Consider the following 21,508-nt stretch of genomic DNA (forward strand, 5'->3'; position numbering starts at 1 on the left):
ATACACACACCTGTGTGGAAGAATCCCCTGTATACAGGGGAATCTGTGGGTGTACGCCTCCTCACTGGTAGCTCTGTCAATTATTAAAGCCTGTCCAACACAGCAGGCAACACACACACACACACACACTCACCCACACAGACGCATATACACACACAAGGAAAGAGCAGGAGTGCAGTCAAAAAACAGACTTTTTCAGATGTTTCTCTGATGCACCATCTTTCCGTCTTTCTTACAGTGAGTTTTTTATTTAAACTCAGCCCTGCGTTCTTGCTTCCTCACCCCTCCTCCCCCTCTCCTGTCTCTCTCCTCCTCCTCTTCTCCAGCGCAGGATTTCTCCAGAGACGACTTATGTGAACAAAGCTGCTTTACATGTTTAAAGGAAAGACCCTGAGAGACGAGTGAGAAAATGACCTCATGTTTACAAGTCTATCAACATTAATTACACACCTTGGAACCATAAATTAGTCCTTTGCAATGCAACAGAGAGTAAAGGCCAAGTCACAAGATAAATGCACAGTTTGACATTAGCCATGGCTCGATGGCCTGTGACCACAAAAAGCTACTCTTTTGCCTTGGCTTGGATGGTATCTATTCGCTGCAGATAGTACTCACACACTTGGGAGCTTTGCTTTGGTCTTGAAAAGCTGCAGCCTTTATTCACTTACAAACTGAAACCTACAATGTACATTTACTGCCAGACTGATAACTTCACTGCTCACCTTTTCCTCTGCTACACAGTCACTACTCTACTCTTTGACCAATCCGTAGTCTGCAGTGTTTGCTGGCATACCTTTATCATCAGGACTAAATCCAAAACACTCCCAAACAGCAGCATTTTCCCTTTTTACTGGTTAGTCCTGTAACTTTAACCCCCTGGCACCATGTGTCTCAGCTGCGCTGCCTTGTGTATGATGCGCACTATAATGCATCATAGGCTTGGGTTGTATAAAGGTATTACCATATACCAAAGTAAGAAATCCCAACGGTATGATTTTCAATACTGTCATAAATAAATATATCTGCCATATTACTTGACAAGAAGGTAAAAATTCTGCTCTTCTTCTGCAGCCAAAGCTAATTCAGTAATTTAGTAATTTAAGAGCATAACATCTCCTTTACCGATAGGTTTTAGTGAAGACTCTCCGAGAGATCAACTACACCTGTGTAAGTGTGAACCCCCCATTAAAAAGCAAATGAAATCACAAAGATAACACCGTACTGCAGCACTGAGTAAGATACTGCATATTTATATTTTTGCCCTCAGCTCACATGAAAGAAAAATCCACCAGTGGGTCCCTGCAGGGAATAGATGATCTATTGGCACCTTCACTTGTAGTCCCAGAGGCCAACTGGTACTCTTATGTTGGAATAATACCTTGCCTTGGGATTGCTGTGGGCCAGTTAGTTTGTAGTAATTTGGTTAAATTAAGAATTAAGAATCCAAGAATATGCACCATCTAAACCCAGTAAACTGAAATAAATCTTAAAACCTGATGTAACTCTAGAAGAAGACAGGGTCTCCAGATCCCTTTGGTGTTTGCATGAGTGTGTGTCTGAGTCAGTTTCTGTACAATATACTAAAGGGCAAAAGAGAAGATAGAACAGACAAAAGATAAGAAATTTTTGTATATGAGTGTGTGCCTGTATGTGTTTGGGTCTACATGTGGTGATGTAACAAGCAACCGGTCGTGTTAAGGACAGTTATGACAAATGTAGTCCGTGCACTAATCAGCAGGTGTCCCTGTGAAGCTCTGAGACATTTTCATTTTAACCCTCCTGTTTTATTATTCAACAGGCCAGGGCACTCTGATTAGAATCAGCAAACAATGGTGCAAGAGACTAGCATCATCCATTATACATGAGAGGAAACGGAGTTGGAAACAGATAGAGAAAAAACAGCTCTCAATCCATCCGTTAAAGGTCTCTGTGCTCTCTTTTTTGCACCCACTCCATATATGACATGTGAGCTCAAAACATCAGGGACACAGGTGCATGAGGTGGCTGGGGAGACATGCTCCGAGGTGAAAAATGAAAAAGGAAGAGGAGTTAGAGGACGAGAAGAAGAGGAAGAGCTTGACAGGCAGATATGAAATTCGTCCTGCATGCTCTCAGACATGTGACAGGGGTTTGGGGAAAGGAGCGAGTTGGGGAGGGGAGTTTCTGAGGAGGATTAGAGCAGAGAGGAAGAGGAGTGTACAGAGGAAAAATGGGGGCATATTAAAAATGAAAGGTGGAGTAAACTTGAGGAAACGGAGGCAGACAGAGAGCACAGTCAGGACAATGGGGAAGATGGAGAAAAACTGACAACAAACTCTGCTGTTTCCTCCTCAGGACAAATGCGCCTTTGAAAATCAACTCAACCCTGAAATGCTTTGTGTCGTTCAACCTCTTTAGGGGCTTCTACCGGTCCATTAAGTACGATATGTTTGCTGTGAAACACATGTCAGACGGGAGTGACAAGGATGGCACAGGTTCAAGTTCAGTGTCCCAGATTCAGATCAGATCAGATGAAACATTCCGAGCTTGATCAAACTGGCTGTTACCTTTTTTTTATTCTGTTTCTGAGATGTTTTCTCCCCAATAAATTTCACAAATAGGCAATGTTTTACAACACCGCAAACCTTTTTTGTCTTTAATGAGGTCCACATTTCATTCTTGACCTTGGTCAAAGTAGAAGCGACATTCTCATCACAAGGTCCATTTAGTTTGGAGGACCATTTTGAGCTTTATATCATATCACACAATCTTCCTCTGCAGATGGGAGTTTGCCCAGCTGTGATGGAAGAGAAGATGTTCACATTTCTATTTTTCTCAGCACTCTAAGGACTTCTCGCCCACGTTGGCTTAAAAGCTGTAATTCCACCTTCATGGACCTCAGAAAGCTGCTGCTTCCCAGATAAATAATGAAAAGGCGGCTCTGTATGTAACTTCTGATCATATCTCATGATCTTCATCAGCAGATAGAGTTAGCCCTACTGTCAGGGATTTATAGGTGTTCAAATTCATTTTTTTAGGACTAAAAGTCCTTAAAGTTAGCCTTGGAACCAGACAGATCTGCCCAGCTCATGTTTTCATTTGCTCTGACATATATGCCTGTCCCCCTCCTTCCAGTCACACCAAATACCACCAGCCTTGGACCAGTCCAATCACAGCCATTTATTTAATATCAGGCAGGTAAATCAGGGTCGGGAATCTCTCGGCACCTCAAGTTCGATTCTCACGCTCAGCCATCCTCACCAAAACTCAATAAGTCTAGAACATACAAATGACGCTTGTAAGGAACATACAGGCTGTATTACAACATTTTTACAGGGAATCATAATGTTGAGAACTTGAATTTTGAATTTCAAATTATTCACTTTTCTGCACTGGTTAATAATCTTTCAAGCTCTATACAGGGATTAACAGAGGACAATCACTAGTCCAAATTTGAAAAGTCACGTTTCACTACTCTGATTGGTTCTAGGTCTATCCAATTGCATCCAGTCAGCAGGTCTGTCCTGCCAGAACTCTGATCAGTGATCATCAAATATGGATCAAGACTCTGTTACTGCATTGCCTACTCCTCCCTCAATTGTTTTTAGAAAAATATTTTAATGCACTATTTAGCTGTAATGCAAGAAAGATTGCAACCAGCCAACCACTATTTTCTGTCCTGCTTAAAAATGGACCAACCACCTCTGCATCATGCATTTTATTGGTCAGATTGGTTGGAGAAAGTTGATGAAATGGCTTAAAGTACTTTATTCAGGTTAGAAAAACATTGTTTTGTTTTTCATATATGTGAATTAATTTGGAATCTTTGTTCATTTTCATTTTCCAAGGGGTGTTATCAACAGGTGCAAACCAAAATGCCTATGGATGCAACTGGATAGTTATACAGCCAATTAGAGCAATGAATGTAATGAGAAATTCGCAATGCAGTAACAGAATCTTTATTTATATTAGCACTGCCTAGTCTAGTCTAGTCTATATCAGCTGTCTGCAGTTGGCTGAGCTGAGTCCATGGCAAGTTTTTTTTTTCTGACATGTTTTTTGGCAGATTTTTGTAATTTTATTTTGCTAAATTAATGGTAACAGAGTGAGAGCTGCTGCTCAGCGACACACTCTCATTCAGCTGGACAGGACACACCCACTGGGCTGAAGATCGAGTGAGGGGAAAACAGCCTGTAGAGACAGAATATTTTTACATTTAACATGGTGAATTAAGGATTTATTTTGACCATAACAGGATTATTGAATGTTGGAAGACCAGACTGACAAACCAGGACAGATTTAGTGAGTTTTATTTTGTGTTTGTGTTATGTTTGACAAGAAAATTAATAATATACCATAATATGTATCCCATAGCCTGTTCTGTCCTTGAATGGTGTAAAGCAACATATAACATCAGTACATTCATACATTATCAAACACGGGACATAAGAGACAAAACACTCATTTATTCATCTTACATGCAAACCACAAGCCTCTCATTACAGTCCTATTGGACAGAGTCAATGTACATGGTGTAGCTAACTCACCACTCGCACAAACCCTCCAGCTGAGACTCATATCATATCATATAACATATCGCCCTGTTTCCCAGGCTACATCAGTAGACCTTTGTCTCTTCTGTATGCAAACTTTAATGTCACCTGTTGTCTTTTAGACTTTATGGTGTAAAGTCTTGGATGGAACTCAGGTGCAAGAGTTGCTCTACATCTGTTATATAAACTACTGTGGGTACAACATAAAACCCTTTAGTTCCTGCTTATTATCTGGTCATCTGTTCTGCTCGGAGTGAATATGACCATACTTTGCCTTTGTCTGGGTCTGCAGTTCAGCAGATACTCTAGTGTACTTAGCTGAATGTGTCAGACACAATTACACACACTCAACTCCTTCTTGTACACATTGTGCCACAAACTCCTCTAACCACTTTGCAGATGCATAAAAGGACCCTCAAAAACACCTCAGCATTTCAACTCTTAACAGATTTAGAAAGAATAATGGACACTCTTACTAGATAGTTGATGGATGGGAACATTACAAAACTGTATATATGCCCGTTTTCGTCAGTCTCTTCAAGTTTGTGTTTACTAATGGATACACATGATGAAACATTGCCCATTACTTATTCCAGTCTTTAGTTTATCCCATTCTTATCTGATGTTTTTCCTCCACTCGTCCTGGTTTTTTCCTCTACGTTTTCAGTGCTCATCAATCAAATGTTTTTTCCTGACAGGTGTAAAATGCCCACCCACATTTGGATATGTGACTCATCTTTTGCTAAAAATCAGCAAATTGCTTTGTCCACTTCCAAGACGACATATATTAAAATAAATGTAATGTGTGAATTTTAGGTAAAGGTCAATATAATTAGATGTCAAATATATCCCTATTTCTATAAGATGATTAGATAGGATGACCATTTGGAAAAGAGGAGCAGATCTTAACCCTTTTATATGGCAAATATGCAAGAATGCAGTGCTTTTGCACTGTGTCACAGTTCAATTCATGATCATCAATATCATGTTGACTTGTTGATAACACTAATTATTAAAGGTGCACTCTTGTTGTAAATTTTATGAGGCTGTGTTTACTTAATATTCACATGCTAAACATTTTGATTATTTTTCCCACTGATTTTTTCCATTCCTCCTAAAACTAAAATATAATAAAATATCACAGGGTGTCAGAATTTAATCTTTCAGTTTAAACTTCTAAACTGCAGGCTACCTGTAAGCTACTGTGTCATCTTTGATTTTTTTTTTTTTTTTTGGACAAGTAGGCCAAGGTGGAAAGAAAAAAAATACCAGGTGAATCACCAAATCTGCTTTGAATTTTGATCGATTTTTGATTGAGCTCATGTCCATAAATTTTAAGTTTAGAATCGAAAACATGACACCTGTACTGTATGAGTGAAAACACACAAGTAGAACTTGGAAATGCCAATAAATAACAATCCATACAAATCCCACTCAAAAGAAAGTCTCAGAGCTCATTATGAAGTCTCCTGATGACTTGTTTTGCAACATTTCACAACATGTTACCATGTGCAAAAGAAATTCTTGTCATATCACTCTCAATAACCAGATATATGCTATATGCTAATACTAGACATAAATATTTAAAAAGAAGAAAAAACAGTTAAGACAGTTTGAGCGGTAATTTTGACCAAGAACTTAAATATAGACCCTGAAGACTGCAGGTTACTCTGAGATTAAAAAGCTGTCATACAGGTTCTTATGTTATAATGCTGCCATGTACAGTATTTCATTCTGTTATTGACCCTTATCTAACCATCTCATGTTTTTCCCCTGTGGATTCTGATGCTGTTTAACACCGTGACCATATATCTTTAGAGGACAAGCTTCTCATGACTGAAAACAGGCCATAACTCCCCTGGCAGTGTTCCCATTGGTCTGAATATCATCAGAGCTGATGTCTCCCTGGGCGTCTCTCCACTGTAAACAATGACCTGCCAAGCAAAGAGATTCCTCACTCTTAATGCTCCTTAATCGAATCCACCTCTCAGATGGTCTAATTGAATTGGGTCGCCTACAAACACACACACACACACACACACACACACACGGAGGAGCATACACACATAAATGCACAGCTGGGGTGATGAGAACCTGTTGAGAGGCTTGTTGCATGTGCTGAGGGCCAAAGGGACTTGGGAATGTTAATTGCAGTCTTGAAGTGTGGTGCATTATGGGACATGTGGGAACAAAGTACTTGATTGAGGAGCTGATTAAAATATCAGTGACTCAAATGTCCTACCATATACAATGCTGAGTGATGCAAGTGATTCACACACACACTAACACACAGCACTCATTTATCTCTCTGTAGTAGCCTGTATATATTTAACATTAATTTTTTAATCCATGATAGGTTGGGTTGTGTACTTACATTATCCCAAATGTTTCCAACGATGATCAAACCCAGAGAAATCCATTATTTTTTTTAAAGTAATGGTGTGTTTCTGACTAGTTGCTATAACTTAAGGGAAAACATGACGAATGGCGAATGTGTCTAAACGTAACATGAACTTTTGCTGTTGTTTTAATATGAAAAAGTGGCAGAACATACATTTTATGTTTTGGAAGTGTAGATAAAGTTCAAGAAAACTTGGGCTGAGATTGCTTTGTCAAAGAATACAAAAAAAGAGTGCAAATATTCACCATAACATACAGACAGACAAACAGTCACAACACTGCGGGAGCCCTAATCATCCTTCTGACTGTAATCAATAAAATCTGCCTTGTTCAGCATATTTATGACAAAGAATTGCACCTTGGGAATAAGGAGGGAGATAGATGTGATAAATATTTGCTTGGGTTAAATGTAGTGTTGGGGGTTATGCACTACAAAGTACCATGTTCAAGTACTTTTTTGTTGTAACAAGCAACATAATGCATTGGTTTTGCAATTCAAGTCATCAGTTATTTATGTTTTCATGTAAGTAATCTGTTAAACTACAACAACTACAACAATTACCATTTACCGTATTTCAACCACTGCACTTGTCGTCAGAGGAAACTCTGAGCATCACAGAGTAGCCTACAGTCTCTTTGGACACTGATATTGTGGAGTATCTCAAGTTAGGTCTTGAAATGGATGTATTGAACAAAGTCTCCATAATCAAATCTGTCTTGAGTCAATACTCCAACACTATTCAGTGTGACTCTGGAGAGGCTTTTTAAGTCTTGTCAGAGGAACCCACTACCTGACACATGTTCTGAAAAACATCTGTGTTATAACTGAGTTAACTACAGAGAGCGCCGGTTATATGTGTCTATGTGATTTTAAAAGCCTGTGTGATCTACTGTAGGCTACACAAGCCTGTGTTTTATTGTTCTCATGGAGGCAGTTGTATAATATGGCACTGCCAAGTTGGCTGTCAGATTGTTAGAAGCCAAAAAGCTGCACAAAGGCTGTTCAAGTACCTTCAGTTTCTATTAATTTTCATATACTGTAAATAATTCAGCTTTTTTCATCTCAGTTGAATTACAAAAAAACCGTTGTAATTCAACATCATGGTTAATGAAGAGTTAGTCTACAGAATTACAGATTATGGGCCACAGACGAGGCTATGCAGTAACAATACGAAGGGTGTAGAAGTGGGTTGGGACAGTGGGGACATGTCCCCACCAATATCTAGGGATAACTAAATTGTCCCTTGCAATAATTTTGATCCATGGCATTATTGACTCACCTTTGGAAAGTAGAGTCAATACGTTTAAAGGTAGATGTACAGTAGGCTACATGGCCACTGGATAATATGACCAGGCAAGGAATTACAAAATGGTGGGTGGCAGTAGATAACACTGTAACAATGGTTACTTTTTAAAGCACTAAGTTTGTATTGCAACAAGTTACTTTTAAAAGTAATGTTACCCAACACTGCTCAAATGTGGAGGCACTGAGCATAGCATACTACTAAAAATCTAAAAGCAAGATTTTAGCATAGAATGACCAGATTCTCATGAAAAATAGTCTCCCCCAATGTTGAGCTTGAGTGAATCTGAATAGCTGTTATTTCAAAAACCAATTACGTAATAGCCCTTGACCCCACAAACAGAGTGACTGCAGGACCACAACAAAGACAGTTGCACCTGTCGACTGGCCAGAATACATTAAGAAACAATATCTCATTTGCATCAGTCTGTAAAGAAAAAAAACCCCAATCCTTTCATCTTTCATGCCATCTATCACTCCCCCACAGCTCAGTGAACGCCGTTGTCCGATGCCCTTCAGCCGAGCACAGCTCTCCTCTCTGGCTGATAGAAGATCAAAGCATTTGCTTTTTCACTCAATGTCGCAGAATTCTGGTGTGTAAATTGGAGGTAATCTCTCCTCTCTTTTCCCCCCTCGCTCTCAGTCGCTCGCTGCTTCTCATGAGCTGCTGGAGGGGAGAGTGTGACCTGTTTCATAACCAGCAATCCATAAACATGCATAAGATGAGACGGGCAGAGGAACACCAGTGACAAGAAGACAGTGTCTCTTTAGTGTTTATTGTTCGTATGTATTCCTGTGATTGTGGTCATTCACACTTGTTTGCTGTCCTCTACCAAGTCCTCATAAATCCTCAGTGACAAAATGGGCCATCTGCCAGAGCTTAGCAAAATGACTCTTATGAGTGTTTTTTGTTGTGGCACACCCGTCGGCAGAACAAAGACACACCAGAGGTCATTTTAAGTCATAGCAGCGTGGTTCTAGCGATTGCAGTGTTGGTCTGCCCACCACTTTGGTCCAGACTGAAATATCTCAAAAACTACTGGATGGATTACCATTAAATCTGACACTAGTGGTCCCAAGAGAATAAATCACACTAACTTTCACGATTTCCTGACTTAACCTCTAACGGCTCCAACAGGTGGACATTTTGGTTTTTTCATGGCATGCTTTGACAGCTATGGGACTGATTGCCACAGCATTTGCTTCAGATATCTAAGGATAAATCCTTATGACTAGGGTTGGTCGATATTATGGTATATACTGTACGATGGTACAAATGTGTCCATCAATAGAGAAACTGTTTCCGCTGTGGGAGCTAACCCTTAGTGTCTTTGCTATATATTTGGGCTATGCAGCAAATCAGGAGATTGTCTTCTAAACCTACCCAAGTAGTTTTGGTGCCTAAACCCAACCTTTTCAGGGGGTCTATCGTGTAATAGGTTTGTCATGTTTTACTGTGAGTCTGCAGATAGACTGTGTGACATGAGAGCAACAGTTGATATTGGTAATGCATCTCTCAGTGTGCCAACTACCACAGAGGAAGAGTGACAATTAGACATGGAGGAGGAGACTGAAATTGTTGGCTGAGACGTACAATCCCTTTTGGTTATGTGCAGTTATTTTTGTTGTATGGAAGTTAAAAATAAAAGAAGAAAATAATCCAAAGTGATGAAGTATGGTATGATTATTGGCCATGGTATTGGCCATACTGTCCACAGCTACTTTGCTGATCTCCTGAACTTTCCTGTAGTGCCACCAGCATGAATAGAAAGACTGTGGCATGTGAAAGAAATAGGTGAGTGGTTGAGTTTGTCAGATGCTTTTTATATCCAGTTCTGGAGCTCTATACCTACTATATCTGCAATAGTATAAGAACATCACGCTATTTTCTGCTTTGCTACTGAACACCAACGTAATGTTATTGTATTGTAACAAGCGAATGTTGCCTAATTTTTGTTTGTTTTGGAAAAGGACAGTCTAGCTGCACCAGTCACCAGACAGGAAAATGTAGAGTATACTGTACTGTGTATGAGGCCTTTTTAGCCATTTGAATGAATGACCACTACTCTCTCCACAGTGTGCAGTGCACTGGCTGGTTGCCAGATTCATTGCTCTTTTAAATTACTGAAGTGTAACAAACTCACTCTATGCCTTGACCTCTACAGGCAGGTTGGCTTATTCAATAAATGTTTCATATACTTCTGTCAGGCTAATGCTTGAGATTTACACCTGCAGAGTGAGGATGCTTCTTTAAGGTGCTATTTTAGGATTAGGACTTTGGTTTAGAGTTATGGTTAGGATAAGGATTTGGTTTAAATTTAACAGAGCGTAGTTGAGCATGTAGAGCTGATGGTTATGGATAGGAAACAGAGAGTGATTAAAGTCAGTGGGGGGTCCAAAAGAGTAGAGTTATGTTTGGATGATGACTCAGACGTAGAGACACATACACCTGCTGTCATTTAAGACATGGGAAAATGTGTCTGTGTGGGTTTCTGGCTTAGTCTAATTCTAGGGACCACTTAACTGGGGACAGCTTGTCCAATTGGAGATAGAATGATGAGATGATTTTGGGATCTGTGGTTATGGATAAGTTTGGGTTAAGGTTAGGGGTAAGCAAATAATGGTTATAAGTAGGGTTAGGGTATTCTGTTGAAAATGAATGTAAGTCTATGTAATGTCCCCAAAAGTGACCTAAAGGTACGTACCCACAGGATCTGTCATTTGCACACTTCCTGTTCCTTGTGTATGTAAGCAGCCGTGCAATGCATTTTGGTAGTGCCACGGTAAATTTCAAGAGGGGCATCACATTGGCCCCTTCTCATTTGCATAAAGTTGAGGTCTAGGCTACTTTATGGAAATCAGGGACATCCAGTGCAACTCTGGAAAACTTCCTGAAAAACTTTTAAACTGATTGTTGGCAATCTAAAACAAAGACAGATCCAGGAAATGCATGGCTTATTTCTTGCCCAAATTGTTTTCACAACCATATTTTGGTGAACTGTTTTTATAATATAATATGACAGAGTTTCCAAATGAGACACCATGTTGGTCTGGTTCGAAATCTGGGAGTACGCAGTTCACAAGTGAGTCTTCATCCAATCATGCAGCCAGGTCAGGTATTCAATGTTGAGAAGCAGTGTGCACCAGAGTCTAATTACCAGACCAGCAGTGTTATATACTGTATTATGTCCTCTAATATGGTGTAAAAGCTGCGGTGAGATTAGCATGTCACTCGCTGGACACTAGCTATAATTGGCGGCGGCGGCGGGGTACGCCCACCTAGCCTCACCCATCACACAATTCCCAGCACGCAGGAACATGGAAGCATGCCAAAGGGTAGACTGCAAATACACAAAGGCACATATTGATCTGTCTGACCAACTTTAATCCAAATGTCATTTATCAATAAACATAAAAGTCTATTTTCCTCATGAGATGCAACCAAATAGCAGTAAACAGACCTTTTACAGCCTCTCCAAACATAAAAAGAAAGATTTAGCTGTCTGGCCTTGTAGTATCAAAAACAGAGAGGGGTAAAAATGTCTTGAATCACAACAGTTACTACACAGATAATTCCAGTTGTTTCCAAATGTTTCTCAAAGTGTATTCTGGCTGGTAACAAGACTTCATGTACTGAACCTCAAAAAACAAATCCTTGGAAATAAAATTGAAAAAGAAATTGTGTTTCAGAGGTAAAATCCTTAATTTAAATTTAAAATAAATAAATATACTAAACATTTCTACATAAACATACTGAGGAACAATCTGTTATCTATCACTGCAGACTGCAGATTGTTAATGTCACAGTTCTGAGTCCAGCCTGCCCTTAAAACAGAAATGAGGAGAGAAGCGAGCACAAGAAGATTAAACGTTGAGAGCGCTGAGTATATGCACACATGCCTGATTGTATGTAGATATATTTGTGTGTTTCGTTTGAGAGCGAAGCAGCGAGAAACCTCTTTTGAGTGCTTACTTCCATATTCATGGGGTCGTGTGCAGGTGAGAGGCTGATCAATATTGAATGTGATTCAGCTGCAGTTCCCATCTATGGGAGGCAAAGTTCATTCTGACATTAACTCTGAACAATTAAACCCTGAATTGTGTGTGTTTGAGCTTTTGTGTGTACGTGTGGGGGGCCAACAGTGGTTGAAGACAGACGAATAAGAGTATGAATAACTAAATATGTGCATAAATTTGAGTGTGTGTGTGTGGAAGGGTATCATCCTCAATAGTTATTACCAGTTAGGTCAGATGTCTAATAGTATTTCTGCAGCTCAATTGAACACATTAAGAAAAAAGGACTGTTGGCTTTGAAGTTTACACTCTCTTATTCTCCCTCATACACACACACACACACACGCATTTACTTATCATTTTTGGAGACATTCCATAGGCTTACATTCACTCTTTGGACATTTACCCATAATGACTACTTGCCAAATGGCAACTGTGGCTTACGTATGGAAAACATATGGAAGCATTATGGCTTCTCTAGAGTTTTAAGGGAAAAGGCTGTAGCCATACTTGAATGCAAACTGTATCTAGTCATACAATGAAAAAGAAAATCATGTATAGAAATCAAACATTTTGTTACATCAAGATGCATGGGGAGGTTCAAACCAACACTATACCGAACTACATATATAATGACCAGCTGCACTTGCAAAACAATTGTTTAAATAGGCATATGCATTAAACAGAAGACTCTTTTTATCCCTGTGTTTCTCTGCAGAGTCTGTGTGTGATGACATTAAACCCCTCTCACACATTAGAGCCAACAGGTGAGGGAGGTGTAGAGGGCAGATCATCCACTGATCAGTCGTGCATGGTTTCACCCTTTCAGATGGATAAAAAAATTTAAAATGCCAACACAGGTCACAAAACACACCTGGGCCTCCCGCCCAAATAAAGTCTGTGTGTGTGAAACACTGCAGAGTGTGTAACATCGTGCTGTTCGCAGACAGGCCTGCTATCATGAGTCTGAAAATGAGAGACAGACACGGGTCATGTCTAGAAGAGATCCCCAGAACCATGAAAGATGGCATAGAAGTGATGATTTTAACAGAAATTAGTACAAATTTTGCAAGAGTTTTGCAAATCAAGGTTTCCCTTCAAGACACAGCCGAGAAAAACTAGCACACAGCTCTAAAAATAGAAAATCATTCGTGGTGGCTGATGTTCTTATTGTGGCGGGCTGCCACAAATAAATGAATGAATGGAAAACACTGCCAGCTTAATCCTTACCCTAATCTTAAAGGTAGACTCAAATTTGTCCAAGCTGGTAGTAAAAACACCGGAAAGATAGTTGATTGTTGAGTCTCATTCTCATGACAGCAAATACCAATATATTAGGTGGATGAAGTATCCAAAACACAGTAAAATAATGATAAAATAAGGAAATACAGGCTGATGGCAGGATCTCTGCAAAACAGCCACTGCCACACACTTCTAGTGGATCTTAAGTTATGATTTATTGATTAATAGATTTTTTTAAGGACAATGTTGCATAATGTCTTTGATTTTACATGTTCTAAAAGGAGTTTTTAAGCTGTTATGAAAGTAATTTTTAATACTGATGCCTTTGTGCTACAAAAGCAAACAAAATTACCCCTGAGAAGATCAACTATATAGTTATTCTTACTGCCTGCCACTGGGTTGATTTCTCTTTAAATAAGACAAAACAAGTCTGCGTTTGCATTTTTCCAGGCAAAGTTACGGTGTATGGTGTGTTAGCCATTTAAAAAGAAGCCAAAGAAGATAAATTTCAGTTTTAACGTCATATTTTGTGGTTACGGTGGGGGGAAACTGCTGCTTTTGTTCGCAGGGGCCTCCACAGTCAACAAAATATGAAAGCTCCTTGTAGTGGCTTTAATTTGAAACTGACAGATCACAAATGGCCTCCTTAGAATCTGCATGAGCAAGGGTTTTTATGCTGAGCATTTTTTTAATCAACCATAAGCACACTGTTGGAAATTATCTTAAAGGGACTATTTGTATCGGTAGTCGGTATCCATTACTTGCAGTAGATGTGATCGGCATCCTGCCAGTTTGGAGAAGCAGGAGTTCCACTGTAGGAAGCTAAGCAATGTACTACAGGTCAGCAGCAAAATGTGTTTTAGCCACTAAAAAAAAATCTAGCAAAAAACCCCAATAAATATCAGTTTAAGTGTTTGCTATATTTAGAATATTTTCACCACTTTTTCTGCAAAACTGCCATTATATAAATATAGCTAACACTTAAACAGATAACTGATACTGATAACTATGGCTACAATACCTTTTGTTGCTGACTCTGTCCCCAGCTTTGATGCTGGTACTGCCCTCTGCTTCCCCAAACTGGAGGGGGCGTGCTGACCGACATCTACTGTAACTAACACACAATCAATAATTACCTCACACAACCCCACATGAAATAATTCAAACTATCCCTTTAACCACTGATGTAAAATTCATTGTTTTTCCAACTGGGGACACAGCTTTTGTCCCCAGTTCACAGGCCGTCCCCAAATAACTAGTCTTGAGTCTGAAATGTGTCCCTGAAAACACCCTAAGTCGAACACACACACACTTACAGTAGGCTACCTGCCCAAGGCACCCCACCTGCCATTATGTATGAGCATCACATTCTCATCTTCCTTTCAAGGTGGCACACGCGCTGCAATGCATGCAAAGAAGGCTCACATATGCAGACTGTGTATGTAAGGAAGCCAGATATAACATACGGAGATAATGACGTAATATCACATCAGCCCACATCTGTGGATGTTGGGGGAGTCTGCACAAGTCAAGGTCATTCATTGACTGAGTTAAATCACACACCGGGGCCTGCAGGGAGATCACTGCTGAGGCTCAGAAAAACGATTTTTTTTTTTATTTAATTAATTAATTTATTTTTTCTATTCTGATCTCAGTGGAGGTCCGCTGCACTCCATGTGTAGACATATGAACACAGACACACGTGTCTGCAGCTCAGCCTCAGACATGCGGGATGAAGATGGTGGAGGTGGAGATGGTGCCATAACAGCTGAAATCCATACAGCTCCATAAGACTGAGTCGTTAACAGCTTTTAACGGGCTGGACTCCTGCCAAACAGTCTGAGTCCTGCTTGCTGTTACCAGAGCTGCCCTGTATGACCGCTCCAATAACTGCCCGTGATTGGTAATCACTGCTAATGGTAATCGATCGCGGTGATTGATTAATTGACAGCTGGATCATGTGATGTGAAGCCAGTAGCCTCATCGGATCGATGTGTCCCGACCACTGACATGTCCAGTCAATGCTCCAAACATTTTTTGTTTAAATTAGCATGAAAATCAGGTGGCAGGCTATTTTTTGCAGCAGGTGGTGGTCTATTTTAGGCGAAGTCTAACTGAGAAAACGTATCAGGGTTACTGTGAGTCACAGCAGCCCCTCGCTTTGCCTCTGCATGACTTTCATTACACAATGATGCTTCATTCACAACATTAGGTAAAAAGCTGCGACGCGCCAGAGGCGAATATCCAGCTCGTTTAGTCCTGATAAAACACACTGTCAGGGGCTTACAGGGATGCCCTCCCAACAGGTAGGCTACATGTGCTCGTTTGGAGAAAATAAATGGCAATTTAAGTACACATTTGCCCAGACGCACGCCCCGAGCTAAACGGGACAGTCGGGCAGACGTGCGAAAAGCGCAAAGAGCCTCCTCTCTCTGCGCATTAAGCCGGGATAGCGCAGAGGCAATTCATCAAAACACACAACTGTCACACACACACAACTTCGCTAATACCTCCCGAGTCTTCCCCGAGGCTGCTGTGAAAACCGGACACAAAGGGCGGAGAGCTCCGGCTGTCACTCACCTAACTTTTGCTGCCACAGAAGATATCGCATCGTTTCTTAAATTCTTCCTTTTGGACACGGCGGTTCCCATGCTGACATGGAAACGACGCAGGCAGGAAAACAGATCATTCCAGAGGAAGGACGGAGGAATGCGACAGTGAAAACAGTGTATAAAAAAAGTTGATGGGAAATCCGGAAGCAAATATGTCACGCAAGGAGGAAAAGATGCTCCCCAAAAGAGCAGCCTCTCTCCTCCACCTCTGTCTGTCTGTGTGGATGTGAGCACGTACGTGGGGAGGCTGCACAGCTGTCAGCGTTTGGCTGAAAATACACAGACCTCTCCTTCTCTCCCTCTCTCTCTCTCTCTCATTGATGTGAGAATGCACCGGGAGGATGGTCGGGGTGGTGATATCACCATCATCATCATCACAAAGGGGAGGTGCTGTGTGAGGGACACATGTAGGAACCTCTGCCTTTTCATCTCATCCATTTTTGAACTATTATCTGTCTATCTTTGTTTAGGCTATTTATTGCCTCCTGTTATGTAATCGGTCATTTTGGTGAAAGGGTCCCCCTCTGTCTCTCATACACATGTTGAAATGGAGACTCTCTCATCCATGGCCAAGGACAGAGGCAGCAGTGAGGCTGAGGTCTGCAGTGCTCTGTGAGCATCACTTCAAACAGGAACATGATAACAATAGTAGAGCTACAACAATTAGTCGATTCATTGATTAGTTGTAGGATATTAAATCTACTACAAGGAGTTTTTAACTGGTTATGAAACGGTGTCAATTTATTACTGATGTCTCTGCATGACCTATATAAGTTTAAAGAAGGGCTGCTATTCTAGTAGTTATTTTTAATGGCTGCCACCAGGTTGGATTCCCTGTGAAATCAGATGAAACGTTACCTTGAAGTTATTAGTTTGTGTCTGCACCAAAAGTGGTGCAGCCAACCAGCATCCTATAGGAGGGACTACTGGCAGCCACGGACGTGGTTTTAGGTGTGATGACAGCAAGAAGTGTCCATGGACAGGACTCGCCTTGAACATATAGTGGCACCTCCTGAAGAGGTTAGCGTAGATACTGCAGAGAGTATTTCTTCATTGAAAGAAGAGCAAAGAACAGCACTGAGGGCTTTTCTTGATGGAAAAGATGTTTTTGCTCTTTTCCTGACCAGTTAGCCCGTGTTAGATGTGATAGATGGTTCATCTCATCACTTGCCGAATGCGTTTTGAAAGTCCCTGCCCTTTTCCAGTTTCTAAGGCTGACTTCCCACATGGTTCTGTGTTTTCACAGTTACAGTGAGTACTCACCAAGCGCCTTGTTTATTCCATAGGATTTGTCTAAATGTAGTCTAAAACTTGACGTTGAAATCTGGGCTGTGTTCAATCTGTCTGATTCTGTTCAGATTTAGCACAATTTTGGACGTGTGCTGTCAAACTACATTGAGCCCTAACACAGCCAAGAAAATAATTATCACATTGCAGCAAAATGCGCATGATGTGCATAGACTACACCTTAAAAAATTTTGGGCAATTTTGTGAGGTTACTGCAACCTTCACCTTTGACCTCCAAAAGGTAATCGTTTCTTTTTTTTTGAGTCCAAGTGAAGATCTATCTATCTAATCTATCTATCTATCTAATCTGTCTATCTATCTTCATATATAGACATATGATGGGACAAATGTGCATTCCTCTTTTTGTTACATATTTGTTTAAATTTAAGGACAGTGAAATTTTACACTCAATCTTTAGTGTGTCAGTTGATCTTTTAAGATTTAAGATAAGCAACTCTGGATCATTCACTTCTTTAATCAGTCCAGGACAGTTGTGATTTATTTAAACTCATGTTTCAAATTTAGGGGAAAAAACACAGTAGCTTGGGTTAGCTGATAAAATGAGGTTAGCCTGAAAAACAACAACGTTTAAGTGTGTTTATCTTTGCATGAACTTGAGGATGACTCATCTGCAAATGGCACTTCAGCCTTGTTGTATTTTTTCAGGTGACAGGGTTTACAGTCCTCTTTTTGAAAGAATTAAATTTTTCCTATTGACTGTTATTGTCTTTCTCTCAAATGTTGACATTTCTATACAGTTCATCAGACATGCAGTACATGCTAGTTGACTTCCCCAGTAGATCAGCACTAACCAACTGTGAGCATCTAACCTTACCACCACCACCTTACCTCCAGCTCATCTCTCCCTAATATTTTCATCTTGTTTTTATTCACTGATGAAAATCTCAGTAGTTTTTGTCATAGTTTCCTCATCATAACTTTGTTTTTATTTAGTTATCTGGCTTTTGCCAATGTAAAGACCACTCGGGTGACATGAAATATATGCAATCTGCAAGCTCCCTGCTAGATAGCACTAAATCCTACACACTGGTCCTTTAAGTCAAAATGGTATGTGTCATAAAAATACTTAGCCATTGCAAATCCCTTATATTTTATTCAAGAGCAGTATCTACAGCATTTCATCACTATTTCTTCTCGGAAAGAGTGTCTTATCTGGCAGTAGTTTGAAACAGTGGTCAAGACAAGATAAATTGGAGAGGTTGTGAGATGATTACTGGTATAGAAAACAAGAAAAAAACACATCTGTTGAGCAAAATTATGTTTAATTTTTCTGACTTCGCTCTCTTTTATTCTTAGTTTTACCTCTTCACGCCTCCTAGATTATTCAACTGTAATAACATGAGAGGGCAAAATCAATATTTCATCGAACAGCTCACAACGCAGCGTAGCACATTTAAACACATGCAGTTGAAAATAGAGTGACATTCAGTCGAGGGTGGATTGATGTTTTCTTTTTCTATGCATAAGATAAAATCTTTCAAATGGAAAAGATTGAATTGACCAGCCAATCCTTAAATCACCAGTTTCAACTGCTGCCCTGAGGGCAAATGTACAGGGTCCCCAGTAAGACATCTACAGAAAATCGTTTGTCGCTGTTGGCATAAGTTCTTCATCAAGGACAGTCATTTTTTGGACCTCAGCACATACACACCTACTTTACACCTGTTTTTTTATTGCTCTTGACACCAACTCAGTCCTCACTCTTGAGCACCTGGTGCTCCTTTTAATGCAGCTTCTACTGTGTTTCTATGTAATGTGCCCTGTTTGAATGTTATATGAACCATAAACTTGGCATTACAGTACATCTTTAGAAATTATTAAACATAGACTCTTACATAAATGCAATGCAAAACAATCCATTTAACACTTACGCGCATACATGGGATATTAAGTAGATTAGATAAAATCATAAAGCTGAAAAGTCCTTAATTTAACTTGCAAACGTTGTCTGTTTAGCACTGCATGGTTTGGACCTTAATCGAGAGGTTAAATAATATAACTTCCTCTGAGTGTCTTCAAGCCCTAGTTGGAGTCTACACAGGGAGTTGGGTGTGGTGGAGACAAGTTATTTAAAATCTAATTTGTTCCCAGAATCTTGCAGGTCTTTAAATGTGACATATAGACTCATTTTTATCTTCTGCCAAACCAACAGTTCAGATGTGCTCAGTTCTATTTATTATCTATTCTATTCTATTTCTGTGGGTCAACATTGGGCCACCATGAGGTTCGATATGCCACAATAGTAGAAATTAATATGATATGCAAACATTTCAGTAATCTAATAATCTAATTTTCAAAGTGGGGGTCACCAAGGGGCACTGGGGAGCCTTAGCAAATCAAGTCAACAACATTTTTATTTTGTTTTATTATTATTATATTTAATTGATAATGTATATATATTATTAGTATTGTCAATGGATTTTTAAAGGCAAGCTACAAAGGGGGGCCCGGCCATAAGATAATGCTTTTTGGGAGGCCTCGGCATGTAAAACTTTAAGAAGTAATGCTATGCTGTGCAGCTTGTTTTTCTTCCCTTTATTTAAATAAATCAATGTTGGCAGTAGTCCCAGGAGAATAGAAAATTTGTTAGCTCTCACTGCTCAGAGACGATTGATCACTAATCAATGTAGAAGATAGTGTGTGTCGGCTGCTGTGTTGTATGCACAAACATTCCTGCACACATGGGCACATACACACATCATATAAACAGAGAGAAGCACATGCGGCGGACGAATTGCCCAGTAACGGCCGATTAGCCTTCAACCATCAAGTCAATCAATCTTTCAATCCACAGGTCATTTCACCAGCAGCTCCAATGTGCAGGATGTCCTTGGGTTTTATATCCTTTAGTATGTACACACACACACAAACACATACGCTCACACAAACACACACTCACACACTAAGACAAAAGGAATGAAAATCAATAAATAAAGCAAAGCACTGCTGGGCTGGTGTGAGCTGCTGTAAGCCATTAAGCAGTAAATAATTCCAGGCAGCTCTGACGAGACAGAGGGAGCGTGTGTGGATGGACTGTAGATGAGTAAGAGAGGGAGGGATGAATGAATGGAGAGAGGGCAGGACGTGGAGTTCCCTACACAAGCCAGAGAAAAAAAAAAAAAAAAAAACAGGAGGAAATGGATGATGGAAGGAGGAGGCATGAATGGACAGCAGAGATCCAAAACAGAAAAGAAGGCACAGGGGGGACAGCATACAGAAGAACCACAGCAAGAAAGAGAGCAGCAAGGATGAATGAAAAAAATAATTCATGTTTTTCCTTCTACAGAAGAAGTGCAGATATGTGTCTGCTACCAGTAAACATGGTGGGATTGCACTGTGCTAAAAGGGAGGAAAGGAGCGACAAAAAAGATGAAAAGCTGTGAAAATGGGAGGACAAGAAAGACACATGCAGCCATAAATCCACATCTGCCCAAGATATTAGTGTCTCCGCTGACCCTGGCGAGCACTCACCGTTTGATTGATTGCAAAGCAGATCGATATTTTGAGTCTGCAACGGTTACAACAGCAACCAGCCAAGTGGCCCGAGAATCACTGTGAGGGGGGCTGAGTTTACACTCGCAATCTGATTTTTCTCTAGATCAGTTTAGTTTAGAGACGAAAATTCATACTAAATACCAATGAAACCAAATTGACATCCTATATGTCCTTTTATATGTTGAGTGTAATTTAATTTAACGTATGAATGTCCCACCTGATGAAAAAACATTTTTTCAGTATACCACAGCATCAATTTTTAGCCAAGCTGCTGCATCGGCAGGTCACATCTATTCATGATGGATTGCATTGAAATGCAAATGGTGTTTTTCTACCTTGCTATTGTTGTGACAAAAAAAACACCACACCATCTTGCACTAGGATCATCATAAAGGGATAGTTCACCCAAAAATGAAAATTCAGTCATTATCTACTCACCCTCATTGAAGGTTGGGTTTAGTTTTTTAATCCGGAAAACACTGCTGGAGGTTCACAGGAAAAAGCAACTGAAAAAAACATAAAATGCCTCCATACCGCTCGGCTGGCGTAATCCAAGTCTCCTAAAGTCATGATGTGCCATTCACACACTGTCACACCACACA

General features: G+C 40.1%; 1 protein-coding gene across 1 annotated transcript in view; it reads right to left on the reverse strand.

Moving 5' to 3' along the window:
- nsmfa (NMDA receptor synaptonuclear signaling and neuronal migration factor a) overlaps positions 1 to 16,399 on the reverse strand; it is a 55,955-nt gene extending 39,556 nt beyond the window's left edge. Inside the window, 1 exon segment of the mRNA XM_084746543.1 lies at positions 16,072 to 16,399. Within this exon segment, the coding sequence (XP_084602669.1) occupies positions 16,072 to 16,142 (71 nt within the window). The 5' untranslated portion in view covers positions 16,143 to 16,399.
- Positions 16,400 to 21,508: the final 5,109 nt, after the last annotated feature.

Source organism: Lutjanus erythropterus, chromosome 20 (genome assembly GCF_056507025.1).
Source record: "Lutjanus erythropterus isolate fLutEry1 chromosome 20, fLutEry1.hap2, whole genome shotgun sequence".
Classification (NCBI taxonomy): domain Eukaryota; kingdom Metazoa; phylum Chordata; class Actinopteri; order Lutjaniformes; family Lutjanidae; genus Lutjanus; species Lutjanus erythropterus.